This window comes from Protopterus annectens, chromosome 8.part0 (assembly GCF_019279795.1).
Source record: "Protopterus annectens isolate FY-2018-M chromosome 8.part0, PAN1.0, whole genome shotgun sequence".
In the NCBI taxonomy this organism is placed as follows: Eukaryota; Metazoa; Chordata; order Ceratodontiformes; family Protopteridae; genus Protopterus; species Protopterus annectens.
In genome coordinates this window covers 1,508,998,458-1,509,020,946 of record NC_056741.1, presented here as the reverse complement: position 1 = coordinate 1,509,020,946, position 22,489 = coordinate 1,508,998,458, and the positions used below count along the sequence as shown (strand labels likewise).

The 22,489-nt window shown below is 39.2% G+C and overlaps 1 protein-coding gene across 1 annotated transcript in view; it reads left to right on the top strand.

Moving 5' to 3' along the window:
* Positions 1-21,433, top strand: part of BARX2 (BARX homeobox 2) — a 315,106-nt gene extending 293,673 nt beyond the window's left edge. The window contains exons 3-4 of the mRNA XM_044081097.1: positions 3,413-3,497; positions 20,241-21,433. Coding sequence (XP_043937032.1) covers positions 3,413-3,497; positions 20,241-20,507 — 352 coding nt within the window. The 3' untranslated portion in view covers positions 20,508-21,433. The remainder of the gene's footprint in view (positions 1-3,412; positions 3,498-20,240) is intronic.
* The last annotated feature ends 1,056 nt before the right edge of the window (positions 21,434-22,489 follow it).

Below are 22,489 nucleotides of genomic sequence, written 5' to 3'. Positions count from 1 at the left end.
ATCTATCCCAGCAGAGGGCTGCCTCCCAAACATCTCAGATGCTCAGGTGAAGGCTGCCCTCTCCAAAGCAAAAAACACTGCTTCCATGGGACCAGATGGCGTCCCAGGTTGCGTCCTACATGAACTCCAAGAGGAACTAATCCCTCAAATAAAACAGCTATACAATCTCAGCCTCACTACAGGATATGTGCCCACAGAATGGCGTACAGCAACAGTGGTCCCACTCCACAAAGGTGGAGCCTTTACGGACTCTGGAAACTATCGCCCCATAAGCCTGACTAGCTTAGTCTGCAAGGCTATGGAGAGGATCATCATGGAGCTCATAAACAAAGACATTGGCGACCTACAGACACTAGATCCTACCCAGTTCGACTTTGTCAAGGGCAGATCCTGCCTTTTGAACCTGGTTGATTTCTTCGAAACAGTCACCAAAGCCATAGATGAAGGGAAGGTAGTCCACACAGCCTATCTGCACCTTGCATAGGTATTTGACACAATACCCCACTCGGGCATCATAGATAAGCTATCCAGCTTAAATATAAACCCCTATGTCACAAGATGGGTCGCAAACTGGCTCAAAGACAGAGCCCACAGAGTGAGAGTTGCTGGAGCCATGTCAGACTCGAAACCGGTCACAAGTGGCATCCCACAGGGTTCTGTCCTGGGACCACTCTTGTTCGGTATATACTTTTCCAAGGTACAGGTAAACGTGGGAGGACTATGGCTCACCAAGTTCGTAGATGACTGCAAACTGGGCGCCATAATCAACTCTCCAGCTGACACAAACATCCTTCAAAAAGGTCTCACAGAGACAGATAACTGGTGCCAGCACCATGGTTTAAAGCTAAATGCCAAAAAATGTATAGTCATACCCTTTGGCAAAAACAATGTGCCCACAAATTACCACATAGGCGGAAACCCATTAAGTACAGAGAAAGTTATTAGGGACCTGGGGACCCAAGCTGATAGCAATCTCTCCTTTGAAAACCACATTGCCAAAGTGGTTAGAAAGACCTTCTACATAGCCCACCTCATCACGAAGGGTTTCACATCTAGATCAAGAGAGGTAATCGTGCCTTTATCCATCCCTCATCAGGCCCATCATAGAATACAATGCCCCTTTGGGATGTACCTTACCCGACACCTGCAGCAATTAGAAAGACCCCAAAAGTATCTCACCAAGAGGATCAAGGGTCTCAAACAGATGCCATATGCTGCACGGTTAAAAACTCCAGCTCTACTCAGTTGCATACCGCCTACTGAGGCGATCTATGCCTGACATACAAAGCTATGTCAAATCCAGAATTAATGGACATGCTCCACCTCAGTAAATCTAAATCCCTTAGAGCCACACGCTGAGGGACTTGAACCTTAGCACAGAAATAAATAGAACTTGCTGGAGGGACAGGTTCATAACCCAGAGGCTCCCTTCGCTCTGGAATAGAATTCCAGTTCATGTGAGGCAGAGCACCTCACTGAATATCTTCAAGAAGAATCTCGATAGGTGGATGGGGGATCGTAGGTTTGTCCCAGGGATTACTCCCGTGTCACTATTAGACAGAGGCACAGTAAACTAAACCTTAAAAAGGGCACAGTATACTCAAATCAAGGGGTGGCGTAAGCCATACAGAATCGGGCTAGGCTTATAATTGCCCCAGGGCAGATAGCCTAGTATGAACCTATGAACCTATGATCCTATAAAACTTTCTGGCTTGCCAAGGTCTTTTTTTATGTTTTTTCCTTCAAGATTATTCAGTGTGAACCTTTTACTTGTTTTCTTAAAAATAAGTAAAAATAAATAAGTTGTGTAAATTATATAGCTAAAAGATAGCCGTAACTGTTTGGTTGAACAGTTTGTTTAAAAAAGTACATTCTCTTCTGTGGAAATATTAGAGATCCTGGACATTAAGATGCTTTTTGTCTTCTCCTACATAACTTATTATGAAACCTAAGTCTGTACTGAGGTCTTCTGACAACAGTGGTGGGAAAAGCAAGGCTATAAGAAAAGAATACATAACTTACCTGTAATGTATGCTATACATGCCAGTTTTCTTTTCCATTTTTGTGGTTATTGCCTTTTTATTAGGATGAAAGTATCTGTATTACCCTCAATTCTTTGCCTGATATTTTGAAGGAGTAGATATAGTTGTGATTTCCTGTTCTTATGAAGTCCCCAAACAGTTTAAATTATCCACATTTAGGCAACTGTATTTTCTATATTCTCACAGCTCTCTGTACAACAGACACATTCATTTAATACTCTTCTATTGTCAGTTGACCTTATCTGCAAATCATTCCTGATAGATTAGCCATATGACATCTCACTTGAAGTTAGGGATCCTTTTCTTGTTGCAAACGGTGAAACACTTTTACAATCTAATTGTTTTTCACTGGATCACTGCAGAAGAGACTATATTATAACTTTGTCCTAGCATTACTCCTATTTATTTATTTAGCTTTGTTTTGCTGATAAGGTTAGTGGGGCTGTCCATAGACTCTTTTCAGCTATTATGCAGGCTAATAATCATCCACAACGGGATTGAGTGTTACAAGCAAATGCAACAATACTTCAAAGTATTGGAGCTTTTCTCCCCGGGCCTCCGCTGAAAATGGACCCACGTCCAGTCGGACACTCCCGGTCAACAAATTTAAATAAATAATAAATAAATAAATAAGTATACCACATTCAGAAATAAAGCAAACTGCAGTACATGAGCAATGAAAAACATAAACAGTACTTGAAGTGTACTTTCTACGATAAATAAGTATAATAGTGTGAGAGGCAATTTATTGGTGCATAATTGGGTTGGTGTTATATTTTTTGCATGTTCCATACCTTCTTCTTAAAAATCAACCATCTTTCATCCTCCTCCATGTCTCTTTTTCTTTACCTATTTTATAATTTTCAAGTTCCTCTGTTGTTTTCTTTCAGTATCTATACTTTATTTCTTATTTTATGCAGATTTTACTTTGAAAACTATATATTTTCTTTGAATAATTAATAAATAAAAATACCACAGAGTGAATGACCTTCTGCCCCCTTTATATACTCAGTAAAATATAATATTTGTTTTAATTTAATTAAGCCTGGTAGCTCATGTTCGTAGGTAAGTAGAAAAGCTATGTTTTTCTTTTCATTATAATCGTTGATGTAAATGCAAATCCAGTTGCAGTCACAAACTGGAAAGCACAGAAAGTTGTGTTACAACCACCAATCTTATCCCTCAACATTTAGACTCCATATGGGTTGTATTTCATCATTTTCAATAGAAGGAAGCATACTGTTTGACTTTAAATTAGGTACCTGCAATTGTTTATTACTTAGTTAAAATTACACTGACTAAAATGGTAATTTAAAGGAGCTGTAAGACTATACATTAAGTTAATTATGCTTGTTTGTCTTATATTTCAGACTGGACTTGGCACAGTCACTGGGTTTGACTCAGCTGCAGGTGAAGACATGGTACCAAAACCGGAGAATGAAATGGAAGAAGATGGTGGGGACAGCATAAAAACTTTTATTCTTCTCTTTTGTTTGTTGCTTTTAAATGCATTCTTTATCAGTGCCCAGCTGTATCTGTGGTCAACAGTTCTGACTCTCAGATTTTCGCAGAATGTCAAGATGTTTGGCTCATATTTTGGTTTGTTCCTCATAAAGTATGTAGTTTTCTGGCAAATCACTGGTATGATCTGAGGACTGAAGTCACTAAATAGTGATACACATTTAAGTTTCACACTTCAGATTCTTAGGAAAATGTATGTTAAAATAAACCCTGCTACTCTAGCACCTTTCTAAGTATATAAGAGCAGTACTTAAAATATGGCCCTCTTTTTGGGCCGTTGCCCCTCCACTTTTGTCAGGCTTTGTCCAGATTTCATACACTATGAGGTTGAGAGGTATAAATTCTGACACTAAACATACTATGATATCTCACTCCCATGTTTTCTGTTTTAGGCCCTTACCAGCTCCAGAACTCATGACCTTTACAAATATACTCTCCTGTGGTTTGCCAGGAAGATATATGGTGGCTATCTGACTAGTTTGCACTAATGACATATGTGGTCAGTGGGCATAGAGTATACATGTATCTGGAGCCCAAATTATGCTAGCAAGGGATAGGGGAACACATTTAATCTGTTCTTCACTGCCATAACATTTGGAGATGCTGACAAACCTTGACCTTCTTTTGCTAGAAAAGAGGAGAGAAGAGACAGGGAGATATGATTTGAGTATGTAAGACATGTAAAAGGTAAATGTGATGGGATTGCCTTGGTAAGGAAGTGCACAGGTAAGCAGGAAGGACATCACCAGCAAAGTAAAAGGACTGCAGTTTACTCCTAATATGTAAAAGATTTTTTTCCTAAAGAGATGGTGATAGGCAGGTGGAATCAATTGTCAGAATATGTGGTATAAGGTAAAGCAATCAGGCCTTAATGGCATCTTGAGATTCCTGGAGAGACATGATGGAAGTGTATGGGGGGGGGGGGGTCTCTTGGGAGAGATGAGATGGAAATATATGGGGGTCACCTGGGAGAGTTGAGATGGAAATATATGAGGGTCTCCTGGAGAGATTAGATGGAAGTGTATGGAGTAGTAGCCTTAGGCTAGTGGCAACCCTTATTAGATTAGACAGACTCAGACTCTTTGTGCTGGGCAGTTTATATAATGCAGTATAAGCAGGCCATATTTACCTTATATATTAGATTATGTGTTAGTGTACACTGTCACCCTTGTGCTGGCTACTTTGTGTAATCTAATATAAATGTGACATGAGATGATAGTTTACATGGGCTCCTTATTGAAATTATGAGGACTAAAACTGTGAATGTAGAAAATTTTGAAAATGGGAATTTTACAAGTACATTTCTGCAAGAGGGCTGTGCCCCTTTGCACACCCATGTGGAGGCTTTGCCCCAACATCTCATATTTATAAATATATTACCTATGAATTTGTTGCACCATGAGGAGAAATAAAAAGGGGAAACCTTTTCAAAATTATAGGCGGTCCAATTTTGAGGACAGACATTACAGCCATCTCCACTTCTTAAAGGCTATTTGAAAAAGGTAATACTTTACGCGTGTTTGTGTGTGTGTGTGTGTGTGTGTGTGTGTATGTGTGTGTATGTGTGTGTGTGTGTGTGTGTGTGTGTGTGTGTGTGTGTGTGTGTGTGTGTGTGTGTGTGTGTATGTGTGTGTGTGTGTGTGTGTACATATGCAAACACACAAATGCGCATACATACACACAGCATTTTATAAGTTGGAGAAATACTGAAAAATCTTGTTTTCATACATTTAAAATGAACTGTGAATAATTTTTTTAACACAAAGATAATGAGGCAGAAATGCAAGAGTAATTAATTTCTAGTTATACTGACCTTTTAATTATTTTTTGTTAAATTTGCAAAGAAAGTAAAAATGGAAATTAAATATCTTGTAGATGATAGTTTTCCACAAATGAACCATGTTTCATTAGCAATAAAAAGACAACTAATATCACCCCTCTGTTCCCAATTTGCTGTCAGCAAACACACAGAACCAATTGTGGACAAATTAAATAAAGGACTATATGCACTGTCTGTGTGGACAAAATTACATAAAAGACTATGTCTTGCAACAAGCAGACTCTCATAACCTTCTAACAGAAAGGAGTTCCACACTTGTGACTGTAGAGACATCCAGAGATACTGCAGAGAAAAAGGGGTTGGGAGGGTGACCTAATGGTTAAGGTGTTTGCCTTACAAACACAAGGTGCAGGGTTTGACTATCACAAGGGATAATTGGCTAGGTTTAAAATGGCTCTTGAGGGCAGTTAGCTTAGTACTAATCTATGAACCTGTGAACTAGGAGATCCTAGATGTTCATCGTGTTTCACTGTTGCAGTCATTACACTTGGGTTATCCTGCTGGCAGGCGACCCGCAGTTGTCCCGAGTTCCAAAGTCTTGGTCCGGCGTCGGTTGCTGTCGCCTCTTCCCTGACGTCAGTGCGCCAGGGGTATAAAAGTTGCAACTGATGCCATTTTCTTCAGTCTTTCTTGCTGCGCGGTGCCCGAAGCAAAAGCAGTTTGCAAGTGCCGGTCGGCCGACTCCTGAGATTTTCAAAATTGAATTTCAGAACCGAAGTCTTCAATAAAGCTAAGTACCCCGTTGGGGAAACTTCTTCTTGCTCCAGACCGATGTCAGTAAAATTTAATAATTGTATTTCTTGTGGGAAGCAAATACCTCATAAGGGCTTTCACTCTTACTGTATTCCTTGCCTAGGCCCTGACCACGACGTTACTAGTTGTCGGTTTTGTGCTAGATTCAATAAACGCACTATTAAATGTCAGTTTGATTTTGCTTTACATTATTTTGGATGAAGATTTAATTATATAATGCTGTCGGAACAAACGATGACCAGAATGTATAAAATGAACACAAAAAAACAAAACGGAGCCAGCAAACTATAAATGAATCCAATAAAGATAAAATCCAGCCTCTTTATTGAAAAGAGATTATAACATCCATCAGACCGGTTTCGGCTGGCAGCAAAGCACAGCCCGCTTCAGTGAAAAAAACATGAATGCAAAATATAACAGCTTAAATACTAAATTAGCTTACACCTCATTGGTCCACTCAAAAATTCTCATTTAATCCAGGTGAAAACAAAGTACCTAATTTAGTGATCCATTTCTTTTCTTTGGTATCTAAGATAGTGTGCCAACCAGTCTTATTCGATTTATTGCCCCTAATCATATCAATAATAATAATAAAGAAAAATTTGGCAGTATTATGTTTCAAAGTGTGTTTGTACAAAGCACTGTTAATTTTCATAGTTCTAATATTACTCATGTGTTCTGAAATACGCAATTTCAAGGGCCTCGATGTCTGGCCAACATAAAAAGACCCACAGCTACATGTGGCCAGATAAATGAGCCACTCACTACTACAATTTGCAAAAAACTGAATGTCATAAACCTTAGAAGAATTCCTACTTGTGAATTGTTTAGATTTCATAATATTGTCACAATTGACACAATGCCCACAAGGGAAACATCCAACAAGACGTTTGCCAGTTAAGGTAGTTTGTGTTGATTGTAAAGTACTGGCAGAATGTGTATGTTTGTAATGACTAAAACATGAAGCTAAATTCTTTCCTTTTCGAAAAGAAAATAAGCATTTTTCGGGTATTATGTCAGATAAATCTGGGTGGCTTAACAAGATGTTCCAATTGCTCTGAATACTATTTATAAGTACTTCTGAATTCCTAGAGTATGTGGTAACTAGCCTGATTGGCTGTGTAGTTCCCTGTTCCCTAGATTTATATGTAAGCAGGTCCTGCCTTGATGACTTATTGGCCCAATTACTAGCCTGCAGAACATGTCCCATGGGATAATTTCTCTCACGGAATCTGTTTGTAAGATCCCGTCTATGTACCTGGAAGGTATCATCCCTTGAACATATACGTTGCATACATATAAATTGGGATTCCGGTATATTTTTAACAATATGTGGCGGATGAAAGCTGGAAGCGTGGAGGACCGTGTTGTATTCAGGATATTTCCTGAAGACCTGTGTGCTTAAAGTATCATCATCCTGTCTTGTAATTAATACATCAAGAAAAGTGATAGTATGTAACTCATAATTGATGGTAAACTGTAAGCCCCACTTGTTGTCATTCAAATATGAAACAAATTCATTAAGGTACTCAACATCGGCCCTCCAAACCATCCAGAAATCATCCAGATAACGTCTCCAAATATAATTTTCGTCAAGATATATGTTGTGGCTGCTATTATAAATAATCTGATCCTCAATGTATGCCATAAAAAGGTCAGCATAAATGGGAGCAAAAGATGCTCCCATTGCTGTACCCTTAGTTTGCCAAAAACACAAATCTGGATAAAAGAAGACATTATTAGTAAGGACATGCTCTGCAAGGCCAACTAAAAAAATGTTAAAATCAGAAACATATAGATGTGCCACATTGAGCCAATGTGTCAATGCTTCTAAGCCAACCTCATGTGGAATATTTGTGTACAGAGAACTAACATCTAATGTACACATCAGCCAACCAGGTTCCAATTGTGTATCTGCAACGATCTGTAGAAACTCTGTAGTATCCTTCAGACGTGACCGAACAAAAGATAATAAGGGCTTTAGATGTTTGGTCAAAAAAATAGACAACGGTTCTGTTAAGTAACCACGACCAGAAACAATTGGCCTACCTGGAGGGTGTACAGGGTCTTTATGTATTTTTGGAAGAAAATATATATATTGACTTGTTGGATCCTGAATAGTTAATTGTTGAAGAACAGAGGTAGTAATGATACCCATATTCCTAGCATTGATCAAAAAATCATCAATCTGAGACCTAAATCTATGTGTTGGATTAAATCCCATTTCACCATAGCAACGTCTATCTGATAATTGTCTTCTAGCCTCCTGGTCATAATCTAACCAATCCAATACAACAACAGCACCCCCTTTATCCGCAGAAATGATGACTATGTCCTTGTTATTTTGTAGTTCTGAAATGGCCTGTTTCTCAGACAAGGACAAATTGTTGGGTTTAAACCTAAATTCAGAGCTCATAAAGTGTAGATCTTTGAGCACTTGACTTTGAAATTGATGTACAACGGGGTGCATGGGAGGAAGATATTTAGATTTATGATAGACAAATTTATCTTGATTCTGTGATGTTGCATCAACTCCAAATTGTAATTTCAAATTTAAAGTTCTACAGAATGACAAAACATCTTGAGCCAAAAAATCATCCGATGTAACAAAACCAGGAATAAAAGTTAAACCTTTATTTAGAATGGACAAATGATCCGGTGACAATACAAAACTTGACAAATTTAGAACATTAGAATGACCAACATGATCTATTTCTGTGTCACAAGCTTTAGCAGACTCTGGATATTCTCGATTCCTTTTGTGTTTCCTCCCCCCACGTTTATATTTCCCCCTAAAGGGGTGGTACCCTGAGCCCTTTTGGGGTTGGGTGAATCCGATGCTGGCTGTGGATCACTATCCGTGAAAGAAGAAGCATCATCGGTAGATGAGCCAATGATTACAGGTTTATTTCTTAAGATAGACCTAGGCCTCTTCCTTTTTGGTGTTTTAGGGGATTGCGGAACAAATCTTACATGTTTAGAAGGGTGGCTAAAGGGGTTAAGTCCCTGGTAGTCCACCTGGTCACGCTTAAATTTCTTTATTTTCCTGAGTTTTAACTGTTCCTCCAAGCTAGTGAAGTCATTGGCCACTTTATTGAGATACTTTTTGAAAAAATACTTCACCTTCAAATTTATGAACATCATTGCATAATTCAGTAACAGTATTGATTTCAGAGTCAATAATTCTGTCATAAAATTTTTGAGTGGACCAATGAGGTGTAAGCTAATTTAGTATTTAAGCTGTTATATTTTGCATTCATGTTTTTTTCACTGAAGCAGGCTGTGCTTTGCTGCCAGCCGAAACTGGTCTGATGGATGTTATAATCTCTTTTCAATAAAGAGGCTGGATTTTATCTTTATTGGATTCATTTATAGTTTGCTGACTCCATTTTGTTTTTTTGTGTTCATTTAATTAATTTGGTGCCGTGCAACGTTCCCCATGCAGGAGGCTGTATTTGACTGTTACACTTGGTTTCTTTTCCTGCTGGGGGCATATGGATCCGATGCTGGCTGTTTGAATTATTTGCAGCGTTTATTTATTTTATATATTCATCTTCTGGTCTACTTGGATTTTGTGTGTGCCTTCCTAACTGTTGCTCCTGATCAAGAGTTTCGATTTATAAATTTGGCTAGACCTATTTTGATATCGGAGTGGGACTAGTACTGTGGATTGTGTTCTTTCACATGGATTAATGGCCTCACAGTTGAATTGGTGGATTGTTAAGTGAATTGTTCACTCTCAACACACTACACAACTACATTGCTTGCTTTTTGATGGTCGGGGTTTGAATACCTATGCTTTAGAGGAATTTTCTACATTTATGGTGGTTCCAACAAGCAATCCCAAGGTGGGTGTCATTATATGACTTTGGTTACATGATTTCCTTTTATGACGAACCGCCATTGTGGAATTTTCAGCGCTTTTCATTCAGGTACTGTGTGTTGACTTTATATTAGGAGCTTCCGAAGATTTCTTTTTTATCGGGTTTACAAGGAACAAATTCAAGGTGGACATTACCATGGGACACTAGATGTGTTTTTTACATTTATTTCGAATTGCCAGTGTACAATTTTCAGGTTTATCAGGTTTACTAGTCAGGTGCTGTATATTGATTTATGATATGGCTTTGCATTTTTGTTTGGAATATCTATCTGCGAGGTGGAGGTAATCAACATTATCGGCCACATTTTTTGGATTTATGTGATCTGTTTGTTTCAATAACTAATATTGTCCACATTTTTTCTATTACTTTTGGGCGCTTATTATATGCGCTCTTTTAAGTGGATTTATAGTGGTCTAGTACCTTCTTTGTTATGATATATTTTTGTCTACAGGAAGGATTATTATATTGGCAGCACTGTGACTGGAACTATTGATTTGCTTATGCTGGCGATAATTCTTGAACTGATGACATCGTTCTATGGACATTTATGACCACTGTGCACATGCTTTTTACAGCTTTTGTATTTTAAATTTTTTGACATTGGCTGTCAAGAAGTTTAGTTACTATTATTGTAATGGTTAATAGGAAATTGTCTTCAATATTCTGTTATCCTTCTGTTCATTGGTGTGGCCATTTTTTGGTATGAAGGATATATATTTCAACAGGTTCGATAGATTAACATGTGGATATATATATTTTTGTTCTTATATCTGATTATGAGTACAGAATAACAACAGTTTCCTGTATGTTTTTTTGAATCTTATATATAGTGTGATATTGAATAATGATATCCTCTGATCAGGTATGAGGGTGTCTCTCTGTATTTTTTCAAGATTTGATTAAGACTATATGGATACTACTTCTCATTTTTTCCAAATTTTTTCCAATTTTCGTGTTATAAGGGTTGGGTATCACACTGTGCAGTTGGCCATCGGTTTTCTTTTTAGAGACTGGGTACTAACAAGAATAGTTTTAAATTTATTATATTGTCTAATGTAAACATTTCATTATTTGAACTGAGATGTAATTTCATATTTTTTCTCTTTAATGGTTGTATAGGTTTTCCTACATTCTCCCACCATCATTATTTATCAGGTTGTTATTACAGTTAATAGTGAAGTTTGATGGTACCTTCTAATATGGGGTTTATTTGGATTCACCTGGGTTATTCCTCTGGTTAGGATGTTTAAAGGACATCTATTTGTATAATTAATGTGTGATTATTGGTCACTTTTTCTATTTTACTGTTGTTTGTGATTTATTTTACATCATTGCATATTTGGATACGCCTTGATTTTTAGTAGTCAAAATATTTTTATGACTTCTGTTTTTGCTTGCTATTTTTCTAAAATCCTCAGTTTACATCAGGGCCTCATTGACTTCTGGAACATAGTTATTCCTACAGGTTGTATTCTGACCTGGTGTTTTTGAGCTACTATTGTTCCCTAAATTTGGATTGACGTGGTCTCTTGGTATTGTTACCATTATTGTCAATCATATTATTTGGCTTGTATCTGTGTAAGGAATATGGATCTTTTCAATCTGGTCTCGGGTCTCTCAGCTGATAGAGAGGATCTAACTGTTTTTGGCCTTGGATTTGGTAGCACTGGTGTTTCCCCTAATGAACCTATAAGTTCAGAATCTTCTTGTAGTTTAGCCTTTGACAATCTTTTTAAACATCTCAAAATGTTACGCTCAAATGTTTGGCATTCCAAACTATTTAAAGCCTATATGGCAAAAGGCATTACTCCTAGGGGTCTCAGAGTTAGAATCCAACCTCATGTGGGGCAGCCGGATGATGAACTAAATAAACAATGGAACCAAGTTCAACAGCAGGCAACGATGTCTATTGTTGAAGCTCTGTCAAAATTTTATGACAGAATTATTGCCTCTGAAATCAATACTGTTTCTGAATTATACAATGATGTTCATAAATTTGAAGGTGAAGTATTTTTCAAAAAGTATCTCAATAAAGTGGCCAATGACCTCACTAGCTTGGAGGAACAGTTAAAACTCAGGAAAATAAAGAAATTTAAGCATGACCAGGTGGACTACCAGGGACTTAACCCCTTTAGCCACCCTTCTAAACATGTAAGATTTGTTCCGCAATCCCCTAAAACACCAAAAAGGAAGAAGCCTAGGTCTATCTTATGAAATAAACCTGTAATCGTTGGCTCATCTACTGATGATGCTTCTTCTTTCACGGATAGTGATCCACAGCCAGCATCGGATTCACCCAACCCCAAAAGGGCTCAGGGTACCACCCCTTTAGGGGGAAATATAAATGTGGGGGGAGGAAACACAAAAGGAATCGAGAATATCCAGAGTCTGCTAAAGCTTGTGACACAGAAATAGATCATGTTGGTCATTCTAATGTTCTAAATTTGTCAAGTTTTGTATTGTCACTGGATCATTTGTCCATTCTAAATAAAGGTTTAACTTTTATTCCTGGTTTTGTTACATCGGAGGATTTTTTGGCTCAAGATGTTTTGTCATTCTGTAGAACTTTAAATTTGAAATTACAATTTGGAGTTGATGCAACATCACAGAATCAAGATAAATTTGTCTATCATAAATCTAAATATCTTCCTCCCATGCACCCCGTTGTACATCAATTTCAAAATCAAGTGCTCAAAGATCTACACTTTATGAGCTCTGAATTTAGGTTTAAACCCAACAATTTGTCCTTGTCTGAGAAACAGGCCATTTCAGAACTACAAAATAACAAGGACATAGTCATCATTTCTGTGGATAAAGGGGGTGCTGTTGTTGTATTGGATTGGTCAGATTATGACCAGGAGGCTAGAAGACAATTATCAGATAGACGTTACTATGCTGAAATGGGATTTTAATCCAACACATAGATTTAAGTCTCAGATTGATGATTTTTTGATCAATGCTAGGAATATGGGTATCATTACTACCTCTGTTCTTCAACAATTAACTATTCAGGATCCAACAAGTCAATATATATATTTTCTTCCAAAAATACATAAAGACCCTGTACACCCTCTAGGTAGGCCAATTGTTTCTGGTCGTGGTTACTTAACAGAACCGTTGTCTATTTTTTTGAGCAAACATCTAAAGCCCTTATTATCTTTTGTACGGTCACGTCTGAAGGATACTACAGAGTTTCTACAGATCGTTGCAGATACACAATTGGAACCTGGTTGGCTGATGTTTACATTAGATGTTAGTTCTCTGTACACAAATATTCCACATGAGGTTGGCTTATATATATATATATATAAGCATTGACACATTGGCTCAATGTGGCACATCTATATGATTCTGATTTTAACATTTTTTTAGTTGGCCTTGCAGAGCATGTCCTTACTTATAACGTCTTCTTTTATCCAGATTTGTGTTTTTGGCAAACTAAGAGTACAGCAATGGGAGTATCTTTTGCTCCCATTTATGCTGACCTTTTTATGGCATACATTGAGGATCAGATTATTTATAATAGCAGCCACAATATATATCTTGACGAAATTGATATTTGGAGACGTTATCTGGATGATTGCTGGATGGTTTGGAAGGCCGATGTTGAGTATCTTAATGAATTTGTTTAATATTTGAATGTCAACAAGTGGGGCTTGCAGTTTACCATCAGTTATGAGTTACATACTATCACCTTTCTTGATGTATTAATTACAAGACAGGATGATGATACTTTAAGCACACAGGTCTTCAGGAAATATCCTGAATACAACACGGTCCTCCACGCTTCCAGCTTTCATCCGCCACATATTGTTAAAAATATACCGGAATCCCAATTTATACGTATGCGACGTATATGTTCAAGGGATGATACCTTCCATGTACATAGACGGGATCTTACAAACAGATTCCGTGAGAGAAGTTACCCCATGGGAAATGTTCTGCAGGCTAGTATTTGGGCCAATAAGTCATCAAGGCAGGACCTGCTTACATATAAATCTAGGGAACAGGGAACTACACAGCCAATCAGGCTAGTTACCACATACTCTAGGAATTCAGAAGTACTTATAAATAGTATTCAGAGCAATTGGAACATCTTGTTAAGCCACCCAGATTTATCTGACATAATACCCGAAAAATGCTTATTTTCTTTTCGAAAAGGAAAGAATTTAGCTTCATGTTTTAGTCATTACAAACATACACATTCTGCCAGTACTTTACAATCAACACAAACTACCTTAACTGGCGAACGTCTTGTTGGATGTTTCCCTTGTGGGCATTGTGTCAATTGTGGCAATATTATGAAATCTGAACAATTTGCAAGTAGGAATTCTTCTAAGGTTTATGACATTCAGTTTTTTGCAAATTGTAGTAGTGAGTGGCTCATTTATCTGGCCACATGTAGCTGTGGGTCTTTTTATGTTGGCCAGACATCGAGGCCCTTGAAATTGCGTATTTCAGAACACATGAGTAATATTAGAACTATGAAAATTAACAGTGCTTTGTACAAACACACTTTGAAACATAATACTGCCAAATTTTCCTTTATTATTATTGATATGATTAGGGGCAATAAATCGAATAAGACTGGTTGGCACACTATCTTAGATACCAAAGAAAAGAAATGGATCACTAAATTAGGTGCTTTGTTTTCACCTGGATTAAATGAGAATTTTTGACTGGACCAATGAGGTGTAAGCTAATTTAGTATTTAAGCTGTTATATTTTGCATTCATGTTTTTTTCACTGAAGCAGGCTGTGCTTTGCTGCCAGCCAAAACCGGTCTGATGGATGTTATAATCTCTTTTCAATAAAGAGGCTGGATTTTGTCTTTATTGGATTCATTTATAGTTTGCTGGCTCCGTTTTGTTTTTTTGTTTTCATTTAATTAATTTGGTGCCGTGCAACGTTCCCCGTGCAGGAGGCTGTATTTGACTGTTACAGAATGTATAAAAAACGCAAAGACAAAGAAAAAGACAGGCATCCGAGGTCCAAAACCGACGACGAACCCTCTACTAGGCCAGTAGCTGGTTCGCTGGTTCTCAGTGAGGCGCTTTCGCAGCCCCTGACACCCGCTTCCTCAGAGCCACAGGCTGTAACCGACAGCCACGTGGAGACACCGAGGCCTGTGGAAACTCAAGGTATTGGGCCTATGGAAATTATACCCTCAGATGGGTTTGGAGCCGCTGAGCAGGCACCGGCTTCTGAGGGTGTTTTCAGACCTTCACAGCTTACATTTAAGGCTACTACAGCAGCAACGGCAAAGTCAAAAACACCATTAAAGACAAGGAAACAAGTGCAGCATTCTCCAGAACAGTCATCCATGCCAAAGAAACAGATGCTTAAAATGGCCGAAGACCTTATTACTTTAATCAGGGGCTCCCATCCCCCTCCTGACAAAAGTTCTAGGCAAGACACAGATTATGATTCCTCTGATCAGGTTTCCATTTCCTCTGATTCTTCTTCTGATCAGGGCTATTCTCTCCCTCCCTATGAGGTCTCTGATGCTGAAGAGTCCATTCCTTCAGCCTCACCCCCTGAGGATTATTCTTTTGGGGAAACCCTGCACACCATGAGGGAGCATTTCCACTGGGAGAGCCAGGATTACTCAGAATCCAAGAAAAGGCTCAGAGATTTCCTTTTATTGCCTCAGCACAGGCCCCTGGCTATCCCCCGTGCTTGATATTGTAGATGATGTTTTTTTCTGAATCCAGTCTGTCTCCTGATTCTTTACCCCCTGCACCAGTAAAGCCAGACAGGTACTACAGGGTCCCTGACTCTCATAAATTTCTTTACAAAAACCCCTCTGCAGACCCAGAAACAATTTCTCAGGGTCCTAAAGGGGTTAAGGCTTCCACTGCCAAAAATTCTGTCCCCTCAGATAGGGATTCCAGAGCTCTGGACAGATGGGGGAAAAAAGTTTACACTTCTGCTACTTTAGCTGTAAGAGCTTTCAACTGTCAGTTTCACATGCTTAAATATCAACAGTACCTCATGTCATTGTTAAAGCAGAAAATGGTTACAAATATAGAAAGTCCTGACAGTAAAGAAGTGCAGGATTTATTGCATGCATTTGAACAAGTGGGAAAGCCTACTCTGCAATGTGGTTTGATTCATTAGAGGCTTCTTGTAGAGCCGCAGTTACAGGCTCTGTTATTCGAAGATATGCTTGGTTGAAAGAACAAAGTTTACCTGACCATGTTAAAGTACAATTATTGGATGCTCCATTACAGCATGATACTTTGTTTGGTGTTAAGGCAGAAGAGGTGTTAAAGAAAATGGAGGATAAAGCAAAGTCAATGCAAACAGTGAAAGATTTCTTACAGGTTCAACCACCTAGATTTAGCAGAAACTGACCTTCAAAAAATTGGTCCTTTCCAGTGTCAGACAGGCCACAAAGAGGCAGATACAGATGCCCAGGAGGCAGATCTCAGCCCCAAGTCTCCTACAGACCTAAACAATGGAGTGCTTCAGCCCGCAAAGGAGGCGAAGACAAATCACAACCTTATAGGAAACAGTCACAATGACTTCCCTCTGTAAATGCCAAGCTCTTACCAGTTGATAGCACCCCTAGGGGGAAAGCTAGCACTTTTCTTAAAAAAATTGGTACATGATCACCCAAGACCAATGGGTGCTGAATATTGTTTCTCAGGGGTACAGGTTCCACTTCCACACGCTTCCAAAACCAAAAGGTATGCCAAACCTGCCACAAAACCAGTGGGCAGAGGCACAAAAATAGATTACGGCTCTTTTGGATATGGGAACTATTCATAAAGTTCCACAAGAAGAACAGGGGCAAGGATTTTACTAAAGACTTTTCTTAGTACCCAGAAAAGACAAAGCCTGGAGACCAGTACTGGACCTGTCAGTCCTAAATACTTTCCTGGATGTTCCAAAATTCAAAATGTTAACACTACAGCAACTTCTGCCCATGCTGGGCAAGGAGGCTTGGCTAGTTACTTTGGATCTCAAGGAGGCATACCTGCACGTCCCAGTCAGATAATCGTGCAGAAGATACCTCAGATTTATAGCAGGCTCAATGCATTACCAATTCCCTGCACTGCCCTTTGGTTTATCTACTGCGCCCAGGGTCTTCACAAAATGCCTGGCACCGGTAATTGCTTTTTGCAGACAAAAAGGAATTCAAATATATCCCTACTTGGATGACTGCCTTATTCAAGCAGAGAGCCAAGACATTCTTCTAAAGCACCTGGCGTTTGTAAAAAGATTGCTAATTTGCCTAGGGTACACAGTAAATGAAAAGAAATCAAAACTAGTGCCCTCTCAAGAGATAATATTCCTAGGTGCAAGCTTAAATACAACTGCCCACGTGGCTTATCTCATGCCAGACAAACAAAAGCAACTGACTCATTACTTTCAAATGATGGCAACAAAGACCCAGCTCCCTGCAAGAAAAATTCTGCAGGCCCTGGGTTTCATGGCATCCTGCATTCTACTAATTCCATATGCAAAACTGCATATGAGGAAACTACAATGGTATCTAAAAAGTGTTTGGACTCAGCATTGTCCCAGCCTAGAGACAGTCATAACCTTAATTCCCTGCCTACAACAGGAGTTTCGATGATGGTCCCAGGCCTGTCACCACAACAAGGGACAGTCTTTCACCTTACCTACAGCCAGGCAGACAATAACAATGGATGCATCGGATTATGCCTGGGGAGCACATATGGCAGGAAAATGTATTCAGGGCACGTGGCCCAAGGAAAAAATGCATCTTCACATCAATCAAAAAGAGATGCTAGCTGTACAGAATGCCCTGACAGCCTTCAAGGACCTAATACTTCCAGGACAACTATTAATAAAGACGGACAATACCACAGTTATGTGGTACATAAACAAGCAAGGGGGCACACATTCCTACCCCCTATGCAGACAAGCCATTACTTTGTGGAACATAGCACTGACCTACCAAGTACATCTGCAAGCACAATTCCTGCCAGGAACAAAAAATACACTGGCAGATGAACTAAGCAGAAATCTCATGGATCATCACGAATGGAAGCTAAATCCACAAGTGTTCAACATGATAACAAGGAAATGGGGACGCCCAGACATAGATCTTTTTGCCTCCCCTCACAATTGCCAAATACAGAAATTTTGCACAAGGACTTATCACTCTCAAGCATGGAAAGTGGATGCTCTATCATTCAGCTGGAAAGGCCTGACAGTCTATGCCTTCCCTCCAATGCCTCTTCTCACCAATGTGCTTCTAAAAGTCAGACAAGAGAGGCCAAAAATGATCCTGATTGCACCAGACTGGCCACGCCAGCACTGGTACCCAATCCTAAAGAGTTTGTCCCAAGGCCCACCTTGGCCTCTACCTCAAATCCCTCATCTTCTGACACAACAAAACAATCCGATTCTGCACAGTCAACTCAGAACCTTAAACCTGGCAGCATGGCATATAATGTAGCCACTCAGACTGCACCTCTCTCTAAAGCTGTTATGGATGTTATTTTGGAAGCCAGGAGGCCCAGCACTAGGAAATCTTATGCAGAAAAATGGAAGAGATTCTGTGCTTGGAACCAGGCACAAGGGTTCGAACCACTTGTCCCTAATATACTTCAGATTTTGCAATACTTAACTGAGATGTTGGACAAAGGCCTATCCTTTTCATCCATTAAAATCCATGCCTCTGCCATTTAAGTGCATTACAATACGGATCCTCCTATTTTTTTATATCCTCTACTACGACAATACCTCAGAGGGGCAAAAAATATAAGACCCCCTAGAAGAGCACCAGTACCTACTTGGGACCTCAATTTTGTTTTAGAAAAACTAACACTGCCTCCATTTGAACCAGCCAGCACAGCTGATCTAAAATTCTTGTCATGGAAAACTGCTCTGCTCCTAGCAATAACTTCAGCAAGAAGAGTCTCAGAGTTACAGGCATTGATGGCTGTGGAACCTTTCCTCATTTTTCATCAGGACAGGGTTTCTCTCAGGACAAACCCAACATTCATGCCAAAAGGGGTCTCCAATGTGGCCTTAAACCAAACTATTCATTTACCTACTTTCTACCCAAATCCACAGAATAAAGGGGAAAGACTTCTGCATGCTTTGGATATACACAGGCAGCTATGATTCTACTTGGACAAAACAAAAGCTTTCAGAAAAACTGAGCAACTGTTTGTAGCATATGCTGCAGGATCACAAGTAAAACCTATTAATTACACAGCAGACAATCTCTAACTGGATAGGACACTGCATCCGCTTCTGTTATGCACAACATGGCAAATCTGTGCCTAAGGGCATTAGGCCTCATTCTACCAGAGCAGCAGCCACTTCAGCAGCTTTCCTCAGAGGGGTACCAACCAAAGACATATTAGAAGCTGCAACCTGGAGCTCAGTGCACACTTTCACCAAGCACTACCACTTACCTCTCTACTCCAAATCCAGAGCAGGCTTTGCCACTGCAGTTCTGCAGGGCTTGTTAGCCTCACCAAATCCAATTTAGACGCAGCCACCCAACCTCAGCTTTGGGATTCTACCCAAGTGTAATGACTGCAACAGTGAAACATGATGAACGTAATACAGTTGTGCATCTACCATAAATGTAGATGTTCGAGTGTATTCACTGTTGCAGTCCAGGTTACCCAACCACCATCCTCCTCTTGGGTGGGACTATTCTGTACTTCTCAACTCTATACAACCTATGTGGTGTATTTGCTTGTAGATGAAGGAAATGTTTATAGTAATATATGCATGGTTGTTTGGCATATTTTTATCTTTCCAGCCTTCCTATCTGGGGGCACCTGACATCTGAGGCAAGAAAAACTGAAGAAAATGGCGTCTGTTGCAACTTTTATACCCCTGGCGCACTGACGTTAGGGAAGAGGCAACAGCAACTGATGCCGGACCAAGACTTTGGAACTCGGGCCGACTGCGGGTCGCCTGCCAGCAGGATAACCCAAGTGTAATGACTGCAACAGTGAATACACTCGAACATCTACATTTATGGTAGGTACACAACTGTACTTTCAGGTACCTCCAGGAAAATCCCTAACCTGCTCAGTGAGCTTGTCCACTGGAAGTAAATGAGCAAATGTGATACCTGTCTGAAAATGAGATAATGTGTTTCACATAGGCTAGAGGAATACATTAAAATGCCGGTACATTTTGTTTTGTGAATTTAGCTTTTTTTTCTGAACTTTTATGTTTTTTTTTTGCTTTTTTCAGGTATTAAAAGGTGGGCAGGAAGCTCCCACAAAACCTAAGGGTCGTCCAAAAAAAAACTCCATCCCAACAACAGAAGAGATTGAGGCTCAAGAGAGGCTGACCTACCAGGAATGTGAGATGGAGACCAAGGAAGTTCAAATGTCAAAAACAAAGGAGGAGGCTTTGGAGACATCCTATAAAACGCTGGACAGAGACACTGAAAGACTGCAAGCAGTATCTTTGCCTTCACGTTCTTCTTCTCCTCAGGATTCTTTGCCAGCAAGCTAAAACACCCATTAAAAAATGAAGACTATTTTAACTGCAAGATTGTATACTTTGTATTATGGGAACTTGCACTTTCCTTATAGGAGATAACAGCAATGCATGCTGTTCAAATTTACCTCCTTGTGTATAGCCCCTCCCAATGCATGCACAGATAAGCAGCATTTTAACCATGTTCAAAAGTTGCAGTGGTGTGTATGCAGCATAATATGGAATGCCTAGCTGCCCTATGATGTCAGAGCTGCATTTTCTAGTTTGCCATTTTTACACCAGAGAGAAATAGCTAAATTGCCCTGCAAAATTAAGAACTGCTACTAGCTGTGATACATTATATTTGCCTTAGCCTGAGACATACTTTGCCTTAATCCTATCAAGGAAACACATGTTGAGCTGTTCAGCTATTGCTAATATTGATGGGGCTGAGAAACACCTTGATTATATCTCAGTAAATGGTCCAGACTTAGTGCCTTGAGCATTTAAATGTTTGTGTGGGGACTGGGTTTGCATGAACTGACAATTCCTCTGCATGCAGAGATTATAACTTTTTAATGATATACATTTAAATAAATCTGCATAGGAAATCAGTGAGGCAAATGCATATGCAAATGTATTCAAACTTCTACTTCCTTGACTACTTTGGGGAGATTATTCAGTATGATCTTTAAGCACTCATATTTCACATGCCTCTGCAGATTATCTGAGAACATAAGTAAAGACATTTTGTGGTTTGGTTTAGCCAATGATATACTTAACAGTGATTAAATGTTATATTGAAAACGTTTTTATAATGGAACATAACTCGTGGAGAGAGAAAGAAAGAGATGGAGATGGCGAGAGAGAGAGGGAGGAGAAGAGAGAGAGAAAAACAAACCTGTCTTGGCCCTTGTGCCACTGCTGAAGAGTATCGAGATATACACTGTAAAAGACATTAAAAGTCACTGTCCAATATTAACACTGAAATTCATAAGCTTCAAAACTCTGGGAAGCTCAAGTGCAGAAGTGTGTGTGTGTGTGTGTGTGTGTGTGTGTGTGTGTGTGTGTATATGTCGGGGTGTATGACTGGAAACAGTCACTGACACCGAAGCTAAAGAGGTTAACTTCAGAATGTCTGGGATAACCCAGTAAATGTGTTGTCTTCTATTAGTACCTCTGAGGGAACAATCCACTTCTCTTTTCAGTTAAAGCACTGGGAAGTCTGTAAATGTTTCATGTTTGTTTGTTTGTGAATTCCACATTGGTATAGCGATATAATTTCACTCTCTCTCTCTCTCTTATCGTGAACAAATAAATGCAGATTTGGGAGCCAATCTGTGCATCCTTTCCAAACACAGAAGTGCCTCAATTTTGTCACACCTTTTTGTATGTGTGTGCGTGTGTGTGTGTGTGTGTGTGTGTGTGTGTGTGTGTGTGTGTGTGTGTGCGTGTATACACACACACACACACACACACACACACACACACACACATATATATATATATATATATATATATATATATATATATATATATATATATACATACACACACACACACACACACACACACACACACACACACACACACACACACACACACACACACACACATATACATATACATATACTGTATCAGATTGCATCCATTACTGGAGATAAGGACTCAGAGCTGCTAAAAGAAGTCTGACTTCTGACTTTATTTTTATCCTTTTATTGATTTTTGTAGGGGATGCCTATCCTCACTTTTGTGCCTGTAAAATACAAAAGAACATGTTTTATATAAGTAAGAGAGTAAAATATTTTGTTGTAAATAAAATATTAGTGTTTCTGTCAGCCTTCTGTGTTATGGCGCATTTTCTGTCACTTGCATTAATTGCACTTTGGATTTTATTGGTGAAACCTGAGGTGGGATTCATACAAATGGCACTCACTGTACAGATCTAGTATGCACAAGGACAACCTACAGAAAACATCACATGCAACATAACTGATGTAGTATTGTATACTAAGCAA